This window comes from Sebastes umbrosus, chromosome 10 (genome assembly GCF_015220745.1).
Source record: "Sebastes umbrosus isolate fSebUmb1 chromosome 10, fSebUmb1.pri, whole genome shotgun sequence".
Taxonomy (NCBI): Eukaryota; Metazoa; Chordata; class Actinopteri; order Perciformes; family Sebastidae; genus Sebastes; species Sebastes umbrosus.
Genome location: NC_051278.1, coordinates 26,046,195 through 26,061,284, shown reverse-complemented (window position 1 = coordinate 26,061,284; position 15,090 = coordinate 26,046,195). Strand labels below are relative to the sequence as shown.

The following is a 15,090-nucleotide window of genomic DNA, read 5'->3' as shown; positions in this document are numbered from 1 at the left end:
CTCAAGAGCAGGAGGACAATAATATATTTAAAAAACAATTTATAATACACAATGTTTAATAATGTCAAATTAAGCAGACGGGTTTGGACTTTAAAGTTACATATTTTATTCTATTGCTCTGAGTAAAATACATTCCACATCAAGGAAATATATTTCAACACAATACAAAATAGAGGGAGAAAACACTGTGCACCAACACTGACAGGACTACATTTGTGTGAGTTGTATCATGTAAATGACATAACCAAAGCATTCATGGAGTGTAATAATAACGGATTGTCTTTCCTTCAGTATGCAAAGATTTGACATCTTATGGCTTGCACAACCAAAGTTACAAATTAGTGGGTTTTCAACCAGTGTGCCAAAAATCACTGGTGCTATGAAGTTAGATTTGATTGTGATGTCAATAAAAAAAAAAAATCTATGCCAAAAATATGATATTTATCTAAACTGTGTGTTGGGATTTATTTATATCTTCAATCTGTAAACTGCATTGATGACGATGCTTTGCGACTTTGTTGAAAAATTTGGTGTGCTGTTGAGTGACACACTAACAAAGTTGAGGACCACTTATATAAAAAAAAAAAAAATAAACGAAAATATGTTTTTGCATGAGAAAAGCCTGGCAAAAGGTCCGTACGTTAAAGCTGAAACGAAAACTTTAAAAGCTACTCGCTTCTTCTCCTCAATCCTGTACAATTCATACCCGTCTCATCTTTGGCTAGATCTATTGGTGCGACATGTTACGTTGGTACAGTACAGTCACAAGCTGAGATACATGATTAACAAATGTCTTTAAATGCTGACTAAAACCCTCTAGCTTTGTTCTTGACACTTTTGCGTCATAATTCCAAGAATGGAAAAACCTAAAGGAAAAAAAGCAGAAGCTAAAGCGACTTGGTTATGAGCAATGAAAGCTGCCAGACGATGAATGAATTACTAATTAGCAGCAAGTTCATTCAACATCATCCAGCACCATAAACAAATACAATCTTCAACAATATACACTTTAAAAACTTCTTTTAAACAGCAATAACACAAATCCATCTAGCTCCTACAGCAGCACAGCAAAGGTTATATAGTGCAATTTCACCTTCAGCAGGAAAACACCCCAAACACAATAACTATGATGCAGCAATGGTATATATATCGAATATTGGAATACGGTAGCGATGTTAACTCTGAAACACTGTCCTGCAGTGCATGTGATCAAGTCTCAGTGTTACAGAAGGAGGCAAGCGACTTTAACAGTAGCTATTGTCCGGGGGTTAATATGAAAATATGAATGACAATGGAGAGTAAAAGTTAAAAGAAGAGTTTCATTCTAAAATGAGATATCCATCATTTAAAAATAATACAAAGACATTCTCATACAGAAGTGAGGAGTCGTATCAAGACGGTATTTCAGGATAGGGTATGTGTTTATAAAGTGATCTAGACAGCACTTTGGAATTAAACTCTTCAATTTTAGGATATAAACACAATCATTGTGCATTTCTGTACAGAAGTTGATAGTTGTGCAGTTCCTACAGTCCCTTAACACCCACAATCAGTTTACTTTAAATGTATAACTTCAAATTTCAGAAACATAAACTCGAGTGACTACAGTTGCTTGATGGAGGTGAATTTAAGCGTGAACACGGCCGGTACAATCTCACAGTTGGGTATAGTTTTCTTTGACCAACATTCACAAAACATCACTTTACACAGACATTGAATCACAGTTGGTAATCTGTGACTGTGCTCACTGTATAGACTTAAGTCCCACTAGACTAAAGGATCCCTCCTCTGATCTGAAAACTCATTAGCCCTGAAGGTGCACGCACTCATTTGCAGCAAACTCTGTGCTCCTGCAATACGAGCAGCTGTATTCCGATGCATGTGTGGGGCCATCTGGTGGATTCGCTAACAGAGGCACACCTTGCAGTTAAAATCTCTAAAATGTCTCATGCATATGTGCTCCATAATATATTGTACATCATATATATATATATATATATATATTTATAAATATATCCAAAAAAATATACTTATTCTTGCATAATTCAGACAGACGACACTGGGATAAAGTCAACTGATATTTCCTATCATACACCATCATCACTATCTAACCACACTGGACAGTCATGTGTTCAATTTGAATAAATTTGTTTAGAGAAGCTCAGCCAAACTGTCCACTTCCATGAAGCAACAACTGCGACAACAAAGACTGTACACACAGTATCAACTGCCCTAACTAGAGAGAAGCATTTAGTATTTGGACTTTGTCACGCACATTAGCTACTTTCATTTGGTACAATGGGACATCAGTGGCTATAGTGCAGATGGCTAGCTGGCTGTTTCACATCAAAACCCTGCATCTCCGACTTTAAGGAACTGAAATTAGACTTCTTTCAATCTGCTTGCGCAATCCTTCAGTTCAAGTGGAAAAAAAGATTCAAAAAAAAATCTGAGTTACAAAGTTTTCACATGACAACAGCAATACATTGTTGTCTGTCTTCTGCACGTGATTGTATTTAAAAACACACAACTGACTAAACTTAGATCAGATCACATCATTTCGTTTTAGCAACATGTAGACACAACAAAGAATATTCCTCCACCTGACACAACCACCTACAACAATCTAATATTTCATTAATATGCCACTAAACATAATTACCACTTCATAAAGTGATCTCAACATGATAAAAGGCCTTGATAAACAGGCTGCCACTGCCATGGCAACAGTACATATTTATGTTGATAAAAGCACTCTCATAATAGTGTTGACTGATGCGCCCTACGGTTGTGCTTTGTGAGCTTTTGCAGTAGAATTTCTACATATTTCCTTTGCCACATAGTACCTAGCACCTAATTACCCGGTCTATGAATACGAAGGTACACTTAAAGGAGCGTTGAAGACAGAAAGAAGCTGCACCGGTTAATAAGGAGTACAACAAAAGAGGAACTTTAAGGGTTGGACAATTAAGAGCCAATTCACACACTGCTTTTTCTAGTTTAACTACAAGGTGGAAATTAACTGGTGGCAAGAATTTCGAGGTACTATAGTCAGTGCTTAATATGACAATAGTATTGCTTCAAATATTACTGACTAGGCAAGAATTGGAAAGAGGAAATCAAAATCAGGGGAAAGGGGGCACAAGGCAAAAAAAGATTATGCGACATTCAGAGGCAAAGACTTAGAAGCACAAGCCTTCATTTTAAACTGGAGTCACGAATAATTTACTAGAGGATTTAAAACTTGCATGAACCTGAATGCAACATGAAATATTGGTGATTGAAACACAAATCAGTAACTTCATGAGCTGCCACCCTGTAGGCAGTTTGGACCGAGGGAAGACAGAAAACACAACAAGACACAACAAAGAAAAACAGGAGTCAATGTTTCTTTTCTAAGGAGTGCCATCTACCGGTATGTACAGAGCAAACTGTCAAGTGATCTTCCTTCTCAAAATGTTTTGTTTTCAGTCAGTACTCAACAATCAACGCCCTAACCCTCTGCTCTTACACTTGGAGTAGCTCAAAAAAAAAATGCAGCAGTACACACAACAACAACACAAAACATAAATAAATTTAGTTTTGCCCTCCCACTTGTGCCCCAGGACAGTGTATGTAGCAAGTGTGAGTGCATGTATGTCCTGTGTGTGTGTGCATGGAGTGTGTCGGCTGGTCCTACAGGCCCTTGTTGAAGTAGACGGTGGTGGTGCTGGGACTGGTCTGTCGTATCCTCTCCTGCAGATCGGCTTCCAGCCCGCTCACGCTCATAGAGCTACAAAGAGATGGAAGAACATGATTAAAACGCTGCTACATGTTAGATGACACTGTGTGTACAAGTATGAGCTCCTTTTCCTCCAAGGAGAGTCTTGGTACCTTTTCTGTGGGAAGAGGGCGCAGCACAGAGGAGTTGCAAACACCAGGCTGGAAACAAGAGATAGAAAGGGAGGTTTTAGTGTCACTTGTTCCTTTTTAAGTACAGATAATGGAGTCCATTATGTGTAATTTACTTACCACAGACCGACGAGCCCCACCTGGACCGGAGCGTTTAGAATTGGGAACCGCTACAGGGAGACAAAGTCAAAATTGCAGTGAATTGGGCAGACACGTAGAAAGTTTGACGTGTTTGTCTGCGTGGGCATAAGCATTCAATGTATGCGTAATATATGGAATGTGACAGGACTCTTTTCAGCCTCACAAAACACCGGCAGACCCAGTAAATCCGCTGACAACAGTATGAGAGTCATGCATGCAGTCTGCTTACCTTCATGAAAGCTCTCTTCTCCAGAGCATTCATTATAACAGGGGGAATGGCTGTAGAAAAATGAAAATAAATCATGTGAGTCATAGAAATGAAATAGTAGAAGGGTTATTGAACTGTTTGCCTTGGTAATTTGACTAGTACAAAAGAAAAAGACGAAAATGGTGCTGTTAGTTGTTAAGGTGACAACAGAACACACGTCAATGGGTCCATAAAGTGTGTGGTCGCAGCTCGCTGGGTAGAGAACGGACGCAGCTCCTGGAGACAGCTGGCTGGTTAGTAAGATAGGTAGCTTGTCCCCAGGCGGAGGGACCGTTAGACCCGGGGCTGCCGCTGGCCACCAGCCCGCTGTTGGGCTCATTTTTAGTAATCAGCGCAGCACCAAAGCCTGGTGGAACCAGCCCAAGAACTAACCAGACAGCGGTCTGCTAGCTAGCTAGCTGTCTTGCTTATTCCACCATGCTCCAATGCCACACTGCTTACAGAAAATGAGCGGAACCAAGTTGTCACTCATCTAGCGATAGTAACGTGCTTTCCTCCGCGGTGACGGAGTGTGTGGATGAAACATTACGTTGTTAAATTTGACTTATTTACATTTTCGAGTTGCTTCTTAACGTTACTTCTCCACTGCTCGTTTAGCCGTTGTTACTGCAAAACCTCACCTCAGTGAGTCCGCAACCTGCCACCAATCGGTTTAGGTTATGCAGAAGTCAGCCCGCTACAACAGTCCCTATGGCAACGGTACACATAAAAATGGCCACCGCTCTGACCATCCTGATACGTTGATTCTATTCTATTTCTATGAGTGATCTGTTTCATGAAAGAAAATTTCACACTTAAGTCTAACATGGTGAGAAATTATTTTATCTCTCATGCCATCAACTACGGTACGGTTTGAGATTCACAAATAAAGAAATGACTATCAAAACAGTGGATATAATGTTTATATTACCCATGGCTGGCACCGCCATGCCGATCCTCGACACCACCACCTGCATGATGGCCTGCTTGGCAGCATTGGGGGACTCTCCTAACCGGTTTCCATTCTCATCCATCACAGGGATACCGAACTTCAACTCCCTGGAAGAAACAAAAACAAAAGTTCCTAAAAGCTCCTGAGTAAACACAGCTGAGGTCTGGTTTTTACTTTAGATACCTCACCTCTGTCTCATGAAGGGAATGTTGATACAGTTAGCAGCAGCGACAGCAGCGAAGGGGACAAACCGGCTGGCGATTGGAGGTAGACGCTGCAAAGGTGCAGAATCAGAAACACATTCAGACAACAAAATCTCTACACAAATATACATGCAGATCAGCGTGTCTGTATCTGAGTAACTTTGTTTTACTTCATCTGTAAATTCACTGGAACTGCAGACATTACCGTAGCTAGAGACTTGAAACCCAAGGCGGTGACTACAGCTCCAGTAGTAGCACTGACGTAGGCTGCACCGAGCTGACTGCGAAGAGACACATTAATTTACCCACTTCCCTTTTTCATTTTCACACATCATAATTAGCTGACTTATGCTACAGCACATGAAGCCTGTGGCTGAGAATCTATCAGGTACACTAAAGTGGAACATTTCAAAGTAAGTGTGCAAATTCATGCTATGTGTGATAAGCAAAGGTAAAGAAAACAAGACTTTCCAACATAATAATGCAGAGGAAGACACAATAACATTTATCCTCAATGACATGCTTAATACATGAATATGCATTTGCATGTTCTGAAGGCCCCCGCCCCACCCTCCCCATTCTTCATACATGCATGCATTCGATGCATTTCTGCAGCATCTAAGAGATGCATTTCGTGACACAATGAAAAGAGTATGCAAATTGCACGTTGACCTGACAATCAATCGGGAGCATATAACCTATGTCAGCATGGGTGCATGGTGACATGGGGCATGCTTAACAGTGGAACGTAATACCGCTGTGAGGGAAGGGGAGAGGACAGCTGCTCCCACCGTCTCCTTACAGACACTAGTTTAGAGGGAGGACAGGAATGATCTAGAGTGGAAGTGAAGTGAGAAGTCCTTCCTACTTCACGGTCATGGGGGCATCTCCACTGCGGTTGGTGTAGTTGACGACAGCGTTGAAGGACTGGTTAACCCACTGCCAGAACAACACTGCCGGAGTAGTCCTGTAAACACGAGGGGAACAACAACAGTGTGTTTGAGGAAGTGCCATTTCACAGAGTATACAGTACAAACTATGGTTTTTGGCACTGCAGCGAAAGAGTTTGGTTACAAAGCAAAAACTGTCATAGTGGAGCATACAAGCAAAAATACCCCACTGTGTACAGATTAGATGTTTATGTGTGCTGTTCTCCAGTCCCCACAGTAGAAAAAGTGTGGGATATTTAAGGTTCCATAATGTAAAAAGTTTTTCATGTCTTTTCTATTAAAAAGCAGATTTAAGTGCCAAATAAATCTGTGAAAGTATCGAATCGCTCAATCCACAGAGAAATACACACAGCCCTTATTCAGAAACGGAGCCTTTCAAACAAGCCGTCAGGATTTCTGTAACTTTGTGATGTCACAAATATACAATATGTAGACCATTACACAGTTTTAAACGTAAACATTCCATCCCAGTTTATTTCCGGCAAAGAACGTACAGTATATTGCCAAGAGGTGAAAGTCAACTTTCAGCGCCCAGCAGCAAAGCTACGCTTCCACCATTTTGGACTGAAAGCGACTACCGGACGCAAATAAAGCGGCAAACAAAATAATTTGTTTTAATTTCTATTCTATTGTCATATTTTACCAAAATGGCCTGTCTTTAACAATAAAATATTGTAAATATAATAAGCATTTTCAGTCCAAAATGGCGGCGGCGGCTGTTGTAAAAAAAACAAAAAACGGAGTTTCGTCTATTTACTTCTATAGTCGTTGTTTCCGGTTGCAGTGTATGTGAATGATATGGAACCAAGCTCAATTTCAACAATTTCATTGCAATTCCATTGAAATTCACTAAAACGGAGCGTTTCAGACAGAGGGTAAATACAGGCATTTTCAGGCAGACAGTATGAGGAAAATAAAGTTTTTTTCTTTACAGCATGTAAACATGTTCTAGTAGAAACATAAAATACAAGTATGAACCTGAAAATGAGCACAATATGGGACCTTTAATATATTAAACACACTGCATGTACCCTCAATCCTTATTTATTTCACACTGCAACTACCATTTTTTTTTTACAACCTAGAAGTTTAGGTTTGATTAAAGCTGGTATGCATAAGATAAAAACAGAGACATCTGTTAGGGGAGCATTGTAAACCATTAAACCACATGTAATTAGAGATGTTTTTTTCCTTTTTCCTGCGGCTGTGAAATGTTAATCATCTTGTTAGGTTTTGTCTGACGAGTCGAGTCAGGCCACAAGTTTATTCATAGCCCAAACTCAAAGGTTTGTCTCAGAGAGCTTCACACTTTGTACAACATAATACACCTCCGATCCATGTTGCTGTTCACAGGTGAAACATAATGCAGTTATACTTTGTCAATTTAGGATTAAATTGTGTTTGAAGTAAAACCTTCTCTCTGGTTTGGTATTTTGAATCACTCAGTACAGGTTAACCTATACGTTTTCTGCATATTCTTTCATTTGATAGATAATCTGATGTTTTGCCTTATTTTTATTTGTTGTGCCTATTTTTTACTATTTAAAGCCACTATGTGTAGAATTTCAAAACTCCGAGTCTGGCTCCCTCCAGTGGTAGTACACAACAATTACACTGTGATATCCTACTGATCATTCTAATGAGGTAAAATATGTTGGTCCAACATGTTCAATATTAAATAAATGAATAAGACATGAAATAATAAATAAATACAGACAAATTATAGAATATAGCAATGACATTTCCATGAAATACATTTTTAGAATATCAATATTATGAGATGTTATTTCATCCTGCTTGTTTTTGTAATACCTTTGTTTATTGCAGGTAATTTCCATCTAAGCAGTTTTTATTTGGAAATGTCGCATTTCCAAAGCTTGTTGCGTAAATTTTCATTTCATGTTGTTAAGCTTTTATTTCACATTGCCATTTTTTTTCCAGGGACTGTTTTATTTCAGTATCATTCCACTTATTGGTTTAGTCTAAATGAAACTGAATAATTTCTTATTCATTTATTTGAGATTGAACACATTTTAAATTATGTAAACAGCTCATTTTCACTTGATAAATATCTCAAACTACTACATTGATTACTTTGTGTCAAATCAATGTGTTATTTCAGCTCAACATTATCACATGACTTCACTGTCCTCTCAGCTGCCCAATGATTTATCAGTATTCAGCAGTGAGTGATATTTGTTATTCTTTAAGAGGATTTTCACTCTGTGCAGGGATTAAAATCTCTATTTTATGCAGTGCTGTATTACATTTAAATCACATGGAAACTGTATCATATTCAGTTAGTATATTTTCATTTCTCTATTTTGTCTCTTTTATTTTGATGAAGCCATTTTCAGTTTGGTGTTTAGAGTACATTGAATCATGTATTGAAACCTCTGCTGTACCTGTAGAAGGTGAGCATGCAGCCTGTGATGGACATGTTCATCGGCACCTGAGCGGACATCCGGCCAATCACAAACATCTTCTCTCCTGTGTCAGGGTGGAAGGCGGAGTCGTAGACGTACTTGGCTCTCCAGAGCTCGTCCTCTGTCAGGCCAGGCTTCACGTTCCCAACCCTGAAGAAGTCAAAACACAAATTTGCAACATAAAATTAACAAAAATGTATTCCTTCTTATTTACACAGTAAGTGACTATATATATATATGTAAGTGAAAAAATATATAGTATGTGCTTTTTAGCTTTTTTCTCCCATTGGCATCTCCATTTCATTGTAAATGGCACAACTAGCCACATCAGTACCATTCATGCCTCACACCACCACAACCTCTCTAACATTATCATTTATACTCATACTCCATCACCTACTTGTAGTTCTCCATGACCACTCTGGCGTCCTCCAGAGTCTCAGAGGACAGCAGGACGTTCCTGGGATCTGTGACCATGAAGAAGTGCTTGGCGCGCCCCATGAATGTGCCTTGGTCCCATCTTGGCTCATTGATGTTTATGTTGAGGGACAGCTCTTCAGACATCCTGGCTTTCTATAATTAATAGCAGACATGTTAATTAGTATTCACACTATGTTACAAATCTATATGGGATCACATGTAAATATAAATGTAACATTTTGAGAGTATTTCAGAGGAAAAATTGTTGAGACACAGAGTTAATTTTGGAATATATGTCGTATCAGATGGATTAATAAACAAGGAGGTCCATGTATGTACTGTATAGGGCTGTCAGAGTTAACGCGATAATAACACGTTAACGCAAATTTGTTTTAAGGCCACTAATTTCTTTAACGCAATCGATCTTTTGGAGGTTGTAGCAAGCTAAGTTAGCTAGAGTGAAGATACTGGCATCATATGAAATTAGAAAACCTAAGGAATCCATTGGAACCAACCAAACGTCATACTAGCTTGTCGAGAAGGAAGTTAAATTATTACAAACTTGCGCTACAGTTGGACGAGGAAACACTGTCATGGCCATTTTCAAAGGGGTCTCTTGACCTATGCCCTCAATATATGTGAATGTAAATGGGTTCTGTGGGTACCCACGAGTCTCCCCTTTACAGACTGCTCACTTTATGATAATCACATGCAGTTTTGGGCAAGTCATTGTCAAGTCAGCACTTTGACACACTGACAGCTGTTGATGACTGTTGGGGTTGAGTTTGCCATGTTGTGATTTGAGCATATTTATTCATGCTAAATACAGTACCTGTGAGGGCTTCTGGACAATATTTGTCATTGTTTTGTGTCAATAATTGATTTCCAATAATAAATGTATACAAATATTTGTATACAGCAAGCATATTTGCCCAATTCCATGTTGATAAGAGTATTAAAAACTTCACAAACTTCCCTTTAAGGTACATTTTGAACAGATAAAAAATGTGTGATTAACCACGATTAACTACGGACAATCGTGATTAATCGCGATTAAATATTTTAATCGATTGACAGCCCTAATACTGTACTGTCCTTCACAGGCTGGGCCTGTAATGACACCAAAACCATATTGTTTTGATACTTTACTTTGACAAATACAGTATATACAGTATAGGATTTTCCAAAAAAATACTTTTTAAACTTTTTCTAAAAAAATAAATAGTCTGTTGTTAATAATCAGTTGGGAACCATCTGATCAAAGAAACATTTAATGGAAATGTTTTCAATACTCTGTTCTACTGGAGGATATCAAATCAGTACTTCTGATAGCCAGCCATACAAGTGAAATTATTATTGAAAACAACATTGGATGCACAGTTAATCCTCCACCTCTGCTCCATTAATAGCTCTGCTACAGTACAGAGTTGCATTGAGGTGAAGCCCCCTCCCCCATCACTGAACAGCATACAACCTACTGTTGTCTTGACAGGTTATTTAAAAGGCATGTAAGCTACCAGGTTGAGGCTGAGCTCAAACATCTCGTATCAGTTGTGGCTGTGACTACAAGATAAAAGAACACTGAAACACAAACCCTGCTAAAAATGTAGGTCAGCGGCACTTGTGGTGTTTGTATCTGATGAATATACAGTACCATCATTTAGGACTACAAATAACAATGATTTACATTACTGATTAATCTGACAATTAATCTCTTGATTAATCAATTAGTCTAGAAATTTTAGAAGATGTCAGAAAATTGTGAAAAAAGTCCATAATGATTGACTTCTTGAAATTGTTTTTTTACAGACTAACAGTCCAAAACCCAAAGATATTCAGTTTACTGTCACTTTAAGACCATGGAAAGCAGCAAATCCTCAAATTTGAGGAACATTTTTTTCATTACTTCTCTGTCAATCAACTTTTCAAGTATTGACTTGCTCTTTCCAGCTCTTTTACCTTTTGTACTTCTTCAGTAAGTGCATAGGACACACACACACACTGAGTGAGTCATAATAGATGTAACCATGGGGTGAGAACAGACACTTAACTATTACAGGAATGTCCTGTATGTGCTTTTTAAGGAACATGCCTACTACAGTGCTCAGGCCATCAGACCATAACCACCTCTGCATAACATCTGCAAACTGCAAATGAATAAAGATACTAACAGCTGATATGGTATGAAAATAAAGAAACAAAGACACAAAAAACATTGGATATTTTGCTGAAAAAAACCCCAAGTTGATTATTTTTGCTCCTTTCAAATACACTTTAACCTAAAAGTCAAAAACGTCTAACTACTGAGAGAGCTAAACAGGTAAGTAAGTAAGTAAGTAAGTAAGTAAATAAGTAAGTTTAGCTTTATTTATATAGCACCTTTTAAAACAAACAGTTATAAAGCGCTTCACATACAAGAAGAAACATCAAACAAGGAAAAAAACAAGAAAAAATTACAATATGACACACAGAAACAATGAGAAACAGATCAAACAAAAACAGACAAACACACATGTGGATGAGGCCTATAGAAAGGCTTTCCTATAGAGATGGGTTTTTAGAAGCCGCTTAAAACAGTCCAGAGATTTAGCAGCTCCAATAGATCAGAAGAGGTGATTCCAGAGAGTCTAAGTCAGCAAAGACAGAAAAGGCACAATCACCTTTTGTTTTGCAGTTTTTAGCTGTTTAGGGATGGATAAAAGGCTGAGATTAGAGGATCGAAGTGTTCGACCGGTCCAATATGTAACAAGGAGATCAGAAATGAAACTGGGAGCGAGGTCATGCACTGTCTTAAATGTAATAAGCAAGATCTTAAAGTTGATTCTGAATGTTACAGGGAGCCAATGGAGGGATGCCAGAACAGGTGTGATGTGAGACCGATGGCTAGTTCTGGTTAATAACCTGGCCGCTGCATTTTGAACCACCTGAAGGCGATTTAAAGCAGATTGACTGAGGCAGGTGTAGAGGGAGTTACAATAGTCTAGACAGGAGAATATGAAGGTGTGAATTAATAGTTCAAGAGTGTATTGTGTCACATGGTAAGTAGCTGATCAAATAAATAGCGTGACACACACACACACACACACACACACACACACACACACACAGACACACCCATATAGACACACACACACACACATAAACACACACACAAACAAACACACACACACACACGTAGACACACACACACACATACCCATAGACACACACACACACACACAGACACACCCACATAGACACACACACAGACACACCCACATAGACACACACACACACACACACCCATATAGACACACACCCACATAAACACACACACAAACAAACACACACACACATAGACACACACACACAGACATAGACACACACAGACACACACACACACACACACACAAAGACACACAGACACACACCCATAGACACACACACACACAAAGACACACACACCCATATAGACACACACCCACATAAACACACACACAAACAAACACACACACACACATAAACACACACACGCACACAGACACAGGCACAGACACACAGACACACACACACACACACACACACACACACACACACACACACACACACACACACACACACACACACAGTGACAGATGGAGAAGTCACGACACGCTGTTTCTGTTTCTGTTCCTGTTCCTGTCATCCAGCCGGCTAAAGGCTGTCGGCTCCTTAACAAGCTAGCTAGTAGCCGGTGGTACCATAGAAACACACACTGGAGTTAAGAAACACTAGAAACAGGACATTGAAATCAAATTAAATCCCCACAACATTAAATGTTAGCCTGGACGTGACAATAAAGCAGGTACTTCAGTGCTGTCTTGTTAAACTAAACGTCAACCAGCCGGCTAGCTTACCAGCTAGCTACCGTGCTAGCTAACATCATAGCAGCCGTTGCTAGGACACACGTCGAGCAGGAGTAAACACTGACTTACTGTCCTACTGTGATTTATCATGTACATTAACTAGAGACGTGAGTTCAGTGAGCTCTGAGACGTACCTGGTTTGGTCTGGTTGTTTGTGAGTGAATGTTGTGACCTCTCAATATCACAGCAGCACCGAGGACCTCTGCTGCCTTCTAGGACAGCTAGAGCTATCGGAAAACACAGCTTCACCACAAAGGACAGGGAGGTACATGGGAAACATTATTTTCTGTTTCACCTTCCAGTACTATATCTTAGATCCCATATACTATATTATACTAAACTGTATTATGCTAAATTATGTTAATAAAGGCCTATTATTTGGTTACATTATAAACTGTATATACTATACTATAATAATGATAATAATTTTATTTGTAGAGTACTTCAGGAAATTCACATCATATACAACAGAATACAATGAAACATAAATAATTAAATAAAAAACAATAGAATGGAAAATAAAGAAACAAGCATATACATATTCATATAGTTACATATGCACATAAATATACATCAGCACACAAGCATACCAAAGACTATAGTTCAGCTGATTGGAAAAGCCATTCTATAAAAGTTGTGACAGAGTCTGCTGATATAATGCTCATTGAAAGACTGTTCCAGAGTTGGGGAGACAGTACTGCAAAAGCTCGATCACCTTTTGTTTTCAACCTGGTCTTTGGAACAGTTAAAAGACCCAGACTTGCAGACCTGAGGGGCTGGTTTGGACAGTACCGTGTGAGGAGCTCAGTTACATACTCCGGTGCCAGGTCATACAGAGCTTTATATGTGATTAAAAGCACTTTCTAATCATTTCTAACAGAGACTAGGAGCCAATGAAGTGAAGCCAGAATTGGTGTGATGTGAGAGCATCATTTGGTTTTCAGTAGTCTAGCTGCAGAGTTCTGAATACTACTTTCTATACTTCTATATTAATACAGACAAACACTTAAGTTTGATTACTTAATCATATCATATATTAGTCTGATGAACGCTGTTTACATACACTAGACTTGCTGCTATTAATCACACCACTGCCTTTTCTCTGTAATTGTGTCTTTAATTGGTTCTTGTATAGTTTGAGTTTATATTTTTTACTTTTATTCCTATTTTAGTTTTATATACCTTGTTCTATTTACCTTCTCTTTTTATCTGTAGCCTAAATATCCTTGTGCTGATGTTGCAACTACCGAATTTTCCCTAAAAGGCTTATCTTTTCTTATGATTGTCTTCACTCTGTTGCAGCATGATGTTAAGTTTTTCAAATTTTGAGGAAAAATCATTCGCACAAAAGTTAATCTCCGAAAACCCGAGCTTGGTCGAGGTGTTTGAAAGCAGCACCGTGCAGTGTAATAGTGGGGGCGGTGTTCGTCATGGAGGACATGAGTGGTGTGAAACCCCTGGGCGTGGGAGGTGGACAGCGCATGATTGGCTTACAAACAGCTGACTGGCTCAAGGGTGTGTTACACTTCAAGGAATTTCTATGAGTTGTCAATCGGTCCAGAAAAAGTCATATATATGTCTTAAAATGACAAACACCCTTGAATGATTATGTTTAACAAAGTTTTGGAAATATTTACAGGACTATTTGTAATGTAGGTCACAGCATGCTACTGTGATTGTAATCCTTCCAGTCTACCATCTACTACCAAACATGGCCGGCTTAAGGCATAAGCCATATAGGCGATCACCTAGGGCCCTCTAAAACAAAATATATATATATATTTTTTAAATATTAATACAGTATATATATATGTATATATATAAGGCCCATTTGCTGCATTGAGATATCAAATGAACAAATAAATAAATACAGAAATACACTTTTCAAGCCGTAACTCTCTTTCTCACACTTTTTCATCTGCCCGGCCACACTTATTTGTTAATAGAAGTTTAAATTGTAGTGAAACTGACTAAAT

At 38.7% G+C, this 15,090-nt stretch overlaps 1 protein-coding gene across 1 annotated transcript; it reads right to left on the bottom strand.

Moving 5' to 3' along the window:
* Positions 1 to 38: 38 nt before the first annotated feature.
* On the bottom strand, positions 39 to 13,402 carry sfxn3 (sideroflexin 3). Its single transcript, XM_037782580.1, has 11 exons — positions 13,249 to 13,402; positions 9,211 to 9,383; positions 8,790 to 8,960; positions 6,303 to 6,401; positions 5,640 to 5,715; positions 5,420 to 5,505; positions 5,211 to 5,338; positions 4,262 to 4,311; positions 4,012 to 4,061; positions 3,874 to 3,921; positions 39 to 3,772 (listed from the first exon to the last, which is right to left on the bottom strand). Exons 2-11 carry the CDS (start codon positions 9,372 to 9,374, stop codon positions 3,676 to 3,678), a joined length of 969 nt encoding a protein of 322 aa, XP_037638508.1. The 5' UTR covers positions 9,375 to 9,383; positions 13,249 to 13,402; the 3' UTR covers positions 39 to 3,675.
* Positions 13,403 to 15,090: the final 1,688 nt, after the last annotated feature.

Excerpts from the sequence above, each read along its gene's own strand:
- sfxn3 (XM_037782580.1), bottom strand. The coding sequence starts at position 9,374 with ATGTCTGAAGAGCTGTCCCTCAACATAAACATCAATGAGCCAAGATGG. Across the intron at positions 5,339-5,419 it reads ATTCCCTTCATGAGACAGAG|GGAGTTGAAGTTCGGTATCC; the intron begins GTGAGGTATCTA and ends TGTTTCTTCCAG. Across the intron at positions 3,773-3,873 it reads GCCCTCTTCCCACAGAAAAG|CTCTATGAGCGTGAGCGGGC; the intron begins GTACCAAGACTC and ends ATCTCTTTGTAG.